Source organism: Diabrotica undecimpunctata, chromosome 6 (assembly GCF_040954645.1).
Source record: "Diabrotica undecimpunctata isolate CICGRU chromosome 6, icDiaUnde3, whole genome shotgun sequence".
Lineage (NCBI taxonomy): Eukaryota > Metazoa > Arthropoda > Insecta > Coleoptera > Chrysomelidae > Diabrotica > Diabrotica undecimpunctata.
In genome coordinates, this window is record NC_092808.1 from 13,750,379 (window position 1) to 13,763,190 (window position 12,812).

The following is a 12,812-nucleotide window of genomic DNA, read 5'->3' on the forward strand; positions in this document are numbered from 1 at the left end:
AGAATGGAAGAACATTGTTAAGCAGGCCAAGACTCACAAAGGGTTGTAGCGCCATTAGAAGAAGAAGGTATTAGATAAGTGGTTCCTGCGTAAGAAATTGTGGTATATACTGCGAATTAGAACTAGCATGATTAATTAATACTGTTAAAAGCTCGTGTATACTCCAAAACTTCTTTAGCCAAAAGTTTTGAACTCTGTCTGGTCCAGAAGATTTCCAGTTATGAAGCACTTTGATAATGTCCGGGACTTCTTCAGTAATGAAAGGTTCATAGGGACTATTACTGTAGTGTTGACAGTTGTTCCTCGTATCTTTAATCCATCCAGCATTGTTGTTGAGTATCTGGCGTCGAAAGTTGGTTTTCTCAAAACTCAAGAATTTAATTTCTGTACAATACAGTGGAATTTAATTTTCTATCGAAAGCTTTCTCTGCCTGTTCAAAAAGTATATTGTCAAATTTTCGGTTGTTTTTCAATATTATTATAAATATTATTATTTCAATATTATTATTAAAAAAAATCAAGGCTTTCGAACTCTGCTTATACCGCAGATTATTAGAAATATAATGGACTAAAAGAATTACAAATAAAGTTGTTAAAGTAACAAAACTAATCTCCACTATACAAACAAGAAAAATGTAAAACCTAGACCACGTCATAAGGGGGAAAAACATTAAATTTTAAAACTCATAGTCTTAAATACAAAAAAAAAATCAAGGAAGAAGATCTGTTGGCCGAAGGCAGGATTCTTAGTTGAAGAATCTGAAGACCTGCATTTGAAGATTGCAGTTGAACATCTGCATTGGTATTTGTTTAGAGCAACAAGATCAACAATAAAAATAGCCATTATGATTAACAACCTCCGTAGGGTGACGGCACTCTAAGAAGAATCCTGGCAGATCTATTCTAATCGAAGATCAAGTTGGTTTTGATTTCAAGATTTAAAAAAAGATTCAAGAGGAATTCGAAGCTCTCCATGCGAAAACGAAATTTTGTAGAAAGACCTGCTTTACCATGCTCAAGCGATGCCGAAAATTTGCCGATGAAGGCAGCTTGAAGCTGAGCAAAAATGTGGAAATAACCTTTATTTTGTATCTTATTAAGCTTTTTTATTAATAAACTTTTCTCAGCTTTCTTACAATTAAAATTTGTTTATTTTGTGTTTATAAAATTTGTTTTAGATATGTTCAACATGGAATTGTAAGTTTCGGTGTCACAAGATGTAATTTTCCTGCGCTGTTTACAAAAGTAGACCACTATATGAACTGGATACTGGATAATATGAGACCAGACGACTCATAATTCCAATTCCTAAATTTGAGTTTGGTGTGGTTTTCAGAAAACTTTTTAGAATTGAAGATGCCAGTGGATGAAGGTGCTATGTTACAAAATAAAGATTCTGAGAAAATTAAGATTAAAGTGTTTCATTGTAAATTTTTCTCACATGTACTGTTATTGTATAAAAACTTCTCTGTGTCGTTGCTACTATATGGAATATGTTATTACTAAAAAAATATCAACAAACAAATTATGTCTTAACAAAATTTGAAAAAAAAAACTGTACATAACACCTTCATCCACTGTAAAATTATAGAAAAAGTAAAACATGAACTACTGTTTTATGGAAAGATCATGTATTAAAGAAAAACTTATTTAACCGTTTAACAAGATAATATTGCTTAATACAATGTTAAGCAGTTTAATAACACATTATTTGTTTTCCAAGATTGGTTCATACAAATATCGATATTCTAGTTTTACAAACTTAAGCTGTAATTGGAGATTTTTTCTTTTTTCTTCAGAGATAGTTCCATAATTATCTCGAATTCTTTCTGTTGTTCTATTCGTATTTTGCAGAATATTTACTTTTACAAAAGGAGCTTTTTTTGTCCTTCGGTTTACAATAAATCCCACTCCATCTATGTGTTGGCTTTTTTTGCATCTGTAATATATGGAATAGGTTCTCTTGTCAAGAGTGCCAGTTGCCGTCCACCACATTTCCTGCAGTGGTAGCACATCTACTTTGTACGTGTTTACTATGTCTAGTAAAGATGTGAGTGCTCCAATTCGGTACAAGGTTCGGGTACTCCATGTTCCTAATCTTAATTCCATTTTTCGTTTGCAGAGTCGCCGTCGTGAGTTCCGTCCAGCTAATAGTTCCTGAGATTCGGTAACATATGTTTTTTTACAGGAAGAGGTTGTCAGCCTCTAGCCCAACCCCCAACCTGGAGGGCCAGAGATTCTTCTGTTAGGGTTGCCATACCTTAGTCTGTTTTGGTTCGCGGTTGGTATTTTTATTTCCCAACTACCCACGGGTCCTATGACCGATTAGGGCGTTCCACTATCCACCACCTGGGGATGCGTCCGATAGGAGACAGACAACCTCCCAAGGAAAAAAAGCCTTATTATTGACTGTAAAGCTTACAGAAAAAGAATGTGATATTTGCGCTTAAATGGGAAATTCTTTAATAACAGTTTGATCAATGCACATGCCCCAAATGATGACAAACCAGACAAAATAAAAGAACAGTTCTTCAAAGACCTTGATAAAGTCTACAGGTGATGTCCCAGAAATGAAATTAAGATTGTATTAGGTGACATGAATGCAAGAATAGGACGAGACCGAGTTTTCATGCCCATGGAAGACAAAAGAGATGGGGTAAGGTGAACAGACGAGAGGGAACAAGAACCACCAACGATTCTTGAAGTTAAAGATGCAGTTAAAAAGCTACCCAGAAACAAATGACCCGGAATAGATAATCTCCCAGCTGAACTGTATAAAGAAGGTGGCCATGATACCATAATGGCATTACAGCAGCTTATGAAAGAAATATGGACACAGAAATCCCTCCCCGATGATTGGAATATTATAATACTTTGCACCATACACGAAAAAGGATATATCATTAAAATCTTTACCCACAGAGCAATTACGCTTCTAAATGCAGCGTATAAATATTTTTCACAGTACTATGTCACCATATGGCACCATATGCCGAATGGATAGTAGGAAAATACCGTCTGGTAAATACAGGCTGGTTTCAGAAGTGGTAAATCGACAGTTCATGAGATTGCAACCCTGAAACAAATTTTGGAAAAAACACTGGAATATGGCATTGATACTCATCACATATTTATAGACTATAAAGCAGCCTACGACTCTGTGAATATAAGAAAAATGTTCAAAGCAATGAAAGAGCTAGGAATACCAAATCAGTTGGTAAAATTAACAAAACTAACTCTTAAAAAAGTGGAATGTAGTTGAATGAAAAAGTCAAATTAAGGGCTGCGCCAAGGAAACCCTCTCTTCTGTATACTGTTCAATCTGGCTCTGGAAAAAGTAATATGTATGTCACAAATTACAACCACTGGTTCAATATATAATAAATCAGTGCAAATCCTGGCCTATGCTGATGATATCAATATTGTTGGGAGAACGGAAAACAAACGCTGTACGAGAGGCGTATGTAGCATTAAAAGAATCAGCTACAAAAATGGGTTTAATAATAAACACCAACAAAACCAAATATATGAAAATAAGCACGCAACTACAAATCCTACGACCACTTGTTATAGAAAACGATGTCATCGAAGCTGTGAACGAATTTGTATACCTGAGAGGGTTCCTTAACACTTAACACTGTTCCTTAACACTGATAGAATTTGCACGGCCAACGGATGCTATTTTGGGCTCAATCTCCTCCTTAAATCCACAACTAACAGTCCTAACATATAGTTCAGAGACCTAGACTCTAACAAAAAATAATGAAAACATGTTAGGATGTTTCGAAAGAAAAGTACTAAGGCGAATATATGGAGCAGTGAATGATAATTGTGTGTGGAGAAGACATTACAAGTTCGAACTTTATAGAATATACCAGGAACCTGATATCGTAAAACATATTAAGATAGGACGTCTGAGGTGGATAGGACATGTAATGCGAATGGATCAAAATGACCCAGCTAGAAAAACGATCCTTGATAGATTTATGATGATGAAACGGAATTGTTTCGTCATATGATTCTCCATACAAATAGGAACCAGGCTCTTTTACTCTTAACCATTTAATACCGCCTCTATATCTGACTGTTTCATTCAGTTCATCCTTTTTTCTATTAATAAGATGAAGTTTTTAAGGTAGATCAGCAATCCTTCTAAAGTTTTGAGTGATATCGATCATATCGGCTTGCTTTTGAAATTATTTCCCAGTACGTTTCTGGTACATATACTGTGTCGTGTTTTCGTAAAACCTTCTCTATTCTTCCAAAATCTCTGTCACAATTTAAGTAAGTATGACCAACCTCAGGAAATTTGTGCTCAATACAACTGAAGTATCCCTTCAACTGATAAAGGCAAATCATGTGAAATCAGGCCAGATGATCAGATAATCCTTTTTAGTGATGCTTTCGTTAACTTCAATATATCTGAGTAAAGAACTGCATATTACTGCACTTCCTCTGTTTGCAAGATCTTCGGTCCAGGTATAAAAACATGCTTTATCTAGGTCTTTTGTTGTTATATGCACCTCAAAATTGTAAAACCACATTCGCCTAAGGTAAAATGCTTTGGACGTTGTTATTTTTGGTAGCAGCGATGTTTGTTCCATGTCTGTTGTAATGTAGACCAAGTTGTCTGAATCTTTTGCTTTGTCCTTGTCAACTTTGATCGCTTTAGTTGCTGCTATGTAGTTTTTTTATGTCTTTCGTTAGATTTACCACCATCACAGATCCTACACTGTCCCTCTTTGGGTATCCAAATGATAAATTAAACTTTGTCGCAAAAATATTGGAATATGAACATTTTTTATTTCTGAATTTTCCTGGAAGTCCAGCTAGATTACATTCCTCGAGATAGAACTCATACATGTTCCTGACATTTATTAGAGGAGAAAGGTATTTTTATGGAGATTTCTATTTCTGGAATAGTGCAATTTTTCTACAGGATATTTACTTATGTGCTCTATCAGAAATCCCCAACATTTTGGTCTATTTTGTGTGGCCTGTTGGACTGATCACCTCTATTATCTGGAGGAGCTGCTGCAGCATCACTATTATAATATCAAGTTTCTTACTGCCTATTTAGTATGGAGCGCATAACGCTTCTTAGCACACTTTTTCGGTAATTCCATCTTTTGTAACGTTATATGTACCAGTTTTATGTTTTACAGCATCTTTTCTTTCCCTCAATATTGCTTTTTTAGTGATTGATTTAAATAATAAAGCATTTTTTGCATTAATGTCAAGTCTATCTTCTTCTTCAAGTGCCATCTCCGCGGTGGAGGTCGGCAATCATCATAGCTATTCGGACTTTTGAGACGGCTGCTCTGAAAAGTTCATTTGATGTACATCCGTACCACTCTCTCAGGTTGCGCAGCCATGACATTCTACACCTCCCTATACTTCTCTTTCCTTGGATCTTTCCCTGCATAATCAGTTGGAGCAAGGTGTATTTCTTTCCACGTGTAATATGTCCGAGATATTCCAATTTTCTTGTTTTAATTATATTTAAAATTTCTATTTCTTTATTCATCCTTCTCAGAACCTCTTAGTTTGTGACGTGTTGTGTCCACGATATTTTCAGAATTCTTCTATACGCCCACAGCTCGAATGATTCCAGTTTTTTCATTGATGTCGCATTCAAGGTCCAAGATTCCATTCCATAAAATAAAGTCGAAAAAACATAGCACCTCGACAACCTAACTCTTAGTTCCCATTTTAAATCCCTTGTACATAGCACTCTTCTCATTTTGTTGAAATTTGCTTTAGCCTTTTTTATTCTGATTTTGATCTCCTGAATGTAATCATTTGTGGAGTTAATCATTATTCCCAGATATGCATATTTGTCCACTTGTTTGACGTTGGTTCCGTTTATTAGAAGATTCTCGTTATTTCTTTGAGTTTTCGATATTCTCATAAATTTTGTCTCCTTGACATTCATTGTTAGACCATACTCGTTTCTGTACTCCGCTATTCTGGTCACCAGTCTCTGAAGATCTTCAATATTTTCGGCTAAGATCACAGTGTCGTCCACCTATCTAATGTTGTTAATGGGAACTCCATTTACCTTTATTCCAGCTGTTTCACCCTCAAGAGCGTTTTTCAGGATATCTTCGGAGTAGGCAATAAAAAGAATTGGCGACAATCTTTGTATCAGTATATTAAGTGAAAAAAGAGCTTCGCGCGTTCCTAGGCCTTTGCAAAAACTACATTGTTTATTAAAAGTCTATGAAATTCATCAAAAAACGCATTCCTATCATCTTCTGAAAATTTAGTACTACAAGAAAGTCTACATACCTTCTTTCGGCTCCTTTCTTGGAACGAGAATGTTTTTGTAGGACAAGTATTCTTCGCCTTTTGATCTATGTTAAACTCATTTTAAATGTTAACTAGCATTAATATTATGATGTTACTGTAAAATACTGTAATACTGACAGAATAAGTCCGCGCAATAGCGACTCACCAAGTAAAACAAAATGGCTAGTGAGTGGATGAAGGGGTTATTTGTATCACTTACAACCATCATTCATATGACTAAGATATACAAAATATTATACATATATAATGCGGATGAAAGTATTTTGTACCTATAATACCTTCAAAATAATGTAGCATAACTCTAGACCTCTGTTAGGAATCTGAGAATGTTAGAATTTTTATGGAGCCACGTGATAAATAGGTACATAATAACTGCATCCATTAAAAAAACGGTTTTTAGAAAAATGCTACATAGCACCTTCATCCACTCGTGCCTTCAATTGTTTTTTAAATGTAACATATTTATAAAAACAATAAATGCTACTTTTTGTATATTATTTTGGAATACAATTTTGGTTTTAAAATGTAAGTTATTAATTCCCTAATTTAAAAGGTGTTGACAAATACCTCATCCCACAATAAGAAAGCTTTTAGGCCTAGCAGTTCCTGCTCCGGCCAAGTTCTAGCATAGCAGAATGCATAGTGTAATAATGAATAAAGTTGTAATAACGGAACAAATGACCATTTGCAATGCCTCAAAACTCTCAAAACTCAAAAACTCTAGTTGAAAAGTCTATCGAATATAACAGACCCCTTGCTCTTATCTTTGTCGACTTCCACAAAGCATTTGACACAGTCGAAACAGTTGCTATCTTAAAAGCACTATCAGAATGCAGAATAGATCACAGGTATGCAAATATTATTTGAAATATATACGAAAATGCGACAACAACCGTTAACCTCCATTGCATGACTGAGAAGATTAAAATTGGCAGAGGGGTGCGGCAGGGAGATACCTTGTCGCCAAAACTATTTATAACAGTTATGGAGTACTCATTTAAACGGATAGAGTGGTAATCAAAGGGTATTAGCATCGATGGAAAGATATTCAATCATCTCAGATATGCCGATGATATTGTTCTCATAACAGACAACTTAGGAGAAGCCAGAGTTATGCTACAACAACTACAGCAAGTAACCCAGAAAGTCGGTTTAAAAATAAACTATGGAAAAACAAAAATGGAAATCGAAAAGTCGCCCATAGAACTTGTGGAAAAATATGTGTATTTGGGTCACGAAATAAGGTTAACGCGAGATAACCAAACATGCGAGCTACTCGAGAAGAATGCGAGAAGAATAAGTCTGGGTTGGGCTGCATTCGGAAAAATGAGAGACGTATTTAAAACAAATATACCGATTTATTTAAAAAGAAAAGCTTTTAACCAGTGCGTTCTACCAGTCCTCACATACGGAGCAGAAACCTTAACTCTCACAAAAACATCAGCCGAAAAATTGAGAAGGACATAACGAAAGATGGAGAGATCAATGCTTGGAATAAGCTTAAGAAATAGAATAAGAAACGAGGAAGTTCGTAGACGAACAGTAGTGGAAGACATTATCGAAAATATTACAAGGCAAAAATGGAGATGGGCAGGACATGTTGCAAGAATGAAAGACGACAGTTAGACAAAAAAATTGCTTGAGTGGAGACCACGGGCTGACAAGCGAAGCCGAGAAAGACCCCCAATGCGATGGACCGACGACCTCAAAAGAATCGTGACCAATTGGATAGCAGAGGCGCAGAACAGAAGCAGATGGAAAAGTCTAGAGGAGGCCTAGGTTCAACAATGGACAACTCAGGGCTGATTGATGATGATGATGATGATTATTAAATACTATACAGTACGTTAAATTTTGGATTAGATATTGCAAGCTACATAAAGCGCTACATTCGGCAACATTGCCTCGTACGAGGTAATTGTAATTCTCTGATCCACTCCGAGACCTTAGACTCCTAGACAGAAAAAGAGAAAACAAAAACTATTTAGTAACACATAACAACGCAAGAGATATGCATCTCCGTCCGTCGATTTTTGTTTTGCTTACGTATACCCGGTTCATTTCTTATAACATAAACTCGATAAAAATACACTAACCATTATAAGGCAGTGCACTGGTATCGGTTTTTAATAATGTGAACAATTTTTTGTGGTTGAATTAAAAATAAAAGCGCATTTCTTTAAAACAATAAAACAAAAAATATACTCTTATTTTTAATAAAAAATAATTCCTAATAAAATAAGAAATATTTCTTTATGCCCTACAAAATGATTTAAATATTTGACCTACGACTGAACAGTATCCCAATCTGTCATCAAAACTTCTGCAGACAGATGTAAGAATTTCTGCTGTAACAAAATTGGAGACTTCTCTTATTTGGTTTTTTAATTTATCCAAATTTTTGGCTCTAGCCTCAGGATGATCGTAGATGATGCTTTTTAAATGTCTTCAAAAAAAGAAGTCCATGGGTGTAATATTGGAAATCGTGCAGGCCACTTGTAAGTATATCGAGTGATTGCCTGTATAAGCAATCCCCAACATAAGGCAATGGGAAACGACTACATTAAAGGCTCATAAAGCGTCCCTAGTTAATAATCATGACTAACAATACAATCAAACACTTTATTGATAATGAAACTCGGAAAACAAGATCCGACAGAGGAGGAAACTCACAAGACTGCAAGTCCTCCCCGGTCGTCAACATGCGAAAACCTTGCAAAGTAGCGACTTGGAATGTTAGAAGTCTACATCAAGCTAGAAAAGTACATAATGCCGTTAAAGAAATGGAAAGGCTGAATATAGATATTTTAGGAATCAGCAATGTCAAATGGCCCGACCGAGGAAAAATAAAAATCAACAATAAAACAATATATTATTCAGGAAGGCAAAATGGTTCACACAGATATGGTGTCGGGATAATACTAAACAAAAACATTGATGAAGCTGTAATAAATTTCACTCCATACTCCAACAGAATTATACTCTAACAATTAAACCAGAACAAAATAAGCATCCTACAAGTTTATGCTCCAGCTGCGGACAAACCAGAGAGCGATATTGAAACTTTCTATGAAGACCTAGACAACATTTTAAAATCCATTAAAACGCAAGATGTAACAATTATAATGGGAGGCTTTAACGCAAAGGTTGGGGAAGAAAAAGTAGAAGAATGTACAGGAGGATATGGTCTGGGCAACAGAAACGAAAGGGGTGACAGGCTTATCGAATTTTGCCAAAACAATAATTTTGTTATAGCTAATACATTATTCAAAATTCCAAAGAGAAGACTATATACCTGGAAGTTACCAGCAGATCGAGAAGAGAGAATTGTAAGAAACCAAATAGACTATGTATTCGTTAGACAAAGATACAGGATCGCAACCCAGTAATGACCAAAATTAGGCTCAAAATAAAAATAATAAAACGAAGAACAACAAATGCAAAAATCGATACAAGTAAATTAAGGAACCCACACATAAGGCAACGCCTGGCAGATGAAATCAACAACGGATTAATAAATGTTAAAGAACAAATCCTACAAAATACTGAGACGGATAAAAAATGGTTATTAATAAAGACAGAAATAGATAAAGTCAAGAAGAAATTCTAATACCAACCAGATATAAAAAGAAGCAATGGATAACGGAAGAAATTTTAGATTTAATGGAAGAAAGACGTCAATATAAAAAACAAAGATAATCAGATGTACAAAAAAGTGGATAAACAAATATAACACAGAATTAGGAAAGCTAAAGAACAATGGTTAAAAGAAAAATGCGCAGAAATAGAAGAATACTAGAAAAGACATGATAGTTTTAACACACATAAAAAAAATTAAAGAATTAATTCACAACAATAGAACAAGAACCGGGAATACTGAAAGATGCAAATGGAAAACTTGTGTTGAATACTAACGACAAATTAAAGAGATGGACAGAGTACATCAATGAACTGTTCAAAGACAATAGAACAGAACAGATGGAGATAGAAGTAGAAGAGGATATGGTTTTAAAGATATTAAACGAGGAAATTAAAATGGCAATAAAAAACAGCAAAAGTGGTTAATCAATAGGTCCAGACCAAATCTCTATAGAAACCTTAAAATGCATAAATCATGAAACCTTAAACATTATAGTAGACTTATTTAACTCAGTATACAAAACAGGACACATACCGAAACAATGGTTACTCTCCATCTTTTGTGCTATCCCTAAAAACACAAACGCAAAATATTCCAGTAAATACAGAACACTATGACTAATAAGTCACATTCTCAAATTATTTCTGAAAATAATACATGGTCGCATAAATAAAAAACTGGAAGAAGGAATAGATGATAGTCAGTTTGGGTTCAGAAACGGACTAGGAACCAGAGAAGCGTTATTTGCTTTTAATGTGTTAGCTCAAAGATGCATGGATAAGTATCTTGATGTATATGTTTGTTAGGTTGATTTTGAAAAAGCATTTGACAAAGAAGACATGAAAACTTAGTCCAAATTCTAAAGACAAAAAACATAGACCATAGAAACTTACGAATAATAACAAACCTCTACTGGAATCAAAGAGCACAAATCATAATAGATAACGAATCCAGTCCAGAAATTGAAATCAGGAGAGGTGTTAGGCAGGGATGTATTATGTCCCCATTACTATTTAATGTATATAGTGAAGCCATTTTTGAAGAAGCGTTACTATCTCAAAGTGAAGGAATAATAATTAAGGGAAGATCTATTAACAACATAAGATATGCAGATGACACCGTGATTATGGCAAGCTCTGCTGAACAACTCCAATTACTGCTAAACAAAACAAACAATTTCTGTGAAAAATATGGACTAAAAATGAATATAAAAAAGACCAAATACATGATAATAACAAAGAAAACAAATATACCAACAAACATATATTTGTGAAATGTATCGAAAGAAAGGGTTGATAAATACAAATACCTTGGAACCTGGATTTCAGACAATAATGATCAAACAACCGAAATAAGAGCCAGGATAGAAATAGCAAGAAATGCGTTTGTAAAAATGAAAACAATTCTCTGCAACAAAGACCTTAGATTAGAACTGAGAGTAAGAGCACTGAGATGCTACGTGTTTTTGATACTGCAATATGGACTTGAGAGCTGGACATTAAAGCAAGAACACACAAATAAGTTACAGTCCTTTGAAATGTGGTGTTGCAGGAGGATGCTTAGAATAGCATGGACACAGAAGAATTTTTTCTTCCCCAGTATCAATGGACCGACCAGTCCCTAGACTTTAAAACGTGGAAAACTATGAATAGGATAAGAACAGGAGTCGCTCCAGTAAAATCAAACATGGCAAAATGGGGAAAAATAGACCAAGATGATGCGAACTGTGACTGTGTAGAAACACAGAATATGGAACATCTTCTTATGCGCAGAAACTGTTCTCATCGATGTACCCTCGAAGATTTGTGGCTCGCCACAAAGATGGAAGCGACGTAGCCCGATACTGGGCCGAAATTTTATGATCGGACACGATAAAGTAAGTACCGGATGATTACGACCATCGAGCAATATCCATCCCTCAGGCCAGAGACCCTTTGGCTGGATTATGTTGCACTCCCGGCGTAATCATCTTAATAACACTCTTGACGCATAAATAACTATTAAACCATTGTTGAAGTTATACTTCTATACGCACGGTCGGCATTGGAAATTTGTATGAGAGTGAATCTGTGAAACCATTACATATGTAAGATAATGAGTAAGAGAGAGACAGAAGATATATTTTCTCTCTCTTCCTCTCTTGAGAATAAAAATGTTCCTTTTGTATATATATTTAATATTATATATTATATAATATTGTATATATAATATTATATATAATATAATATGTATTAATATTATTATTTATGTGATATGTTTTGTATTATTTAAAATTAAACGTTTATAATTATTTTAGGCTTTTGTATTTTTAAAATAAACACTGTTTTATTGAGAACTGTCAATTTTAAAATCCGTTAGTGTTATGTCTAATTGGTAAATCCTTTACGTGTTTGGTTCATACGCTGGTGGTTGTGAGTTCGAATCCCAATTATGAATTTCCTTTTTTATTTTTGAAATATTTAAAAACCTCACGTTAATCTTATTAAATATATGTAATATACGCAAAAAACATAAATTTTAAAATAAAATGAAAATTTACAACATAATTCGAGTTGTTGATTTTTTATTTTTATCTTCGTAAAGTAAGTTATAAATGTATATTGGCAGTTTTAAATACTTATGAATATTACATTTTAATTTATATTGTATTATTATATTGAATTATGTTGCAGTGTATTTATTGTATTGTAATTTTTATATCAATCAAAAACAAAATAAACAATAACTTTTACTGCAGAGTATGTGTAAATTTTTTTTTGCATTCAACTCCTTTTATACATATTAAAAATAAAAATATATATTTTCATTAAAATATTGATACAATCCTTCATTTACTATACTCCTATTACAGGTCAAATGT

At 34.2% G+C, this 12,812-nt stretch overlaps 1 protein-coding gene across 1 annotated transcript in view; it reads left to right on the forward strand.

Moving 5' to 3' along the window:
- LOC140443149 (phenoloxidase-activating factor 3-like) overlaps positions 1 to 6,836 on the forward strand; it is a 49,725-nt gene extending 42,889 nt beyond the window's left edge. Inside the window, exon 8 of the mRNA XM_072534242.1 lies at positions 1,179 to 6,836. Within this exon, the coding sequence (XP_072390343.1) occupies positions 1,179 to 1,299 (121 nt within the window). The 3' untranslated portion in view covers positions 1,300 to 6,836. The remainder of the gene's footprint in view (positions 1 to 1,178) is intronic.
- Positions 6,837 to 12,812: the final 5,976 nt, after the last annotated feature.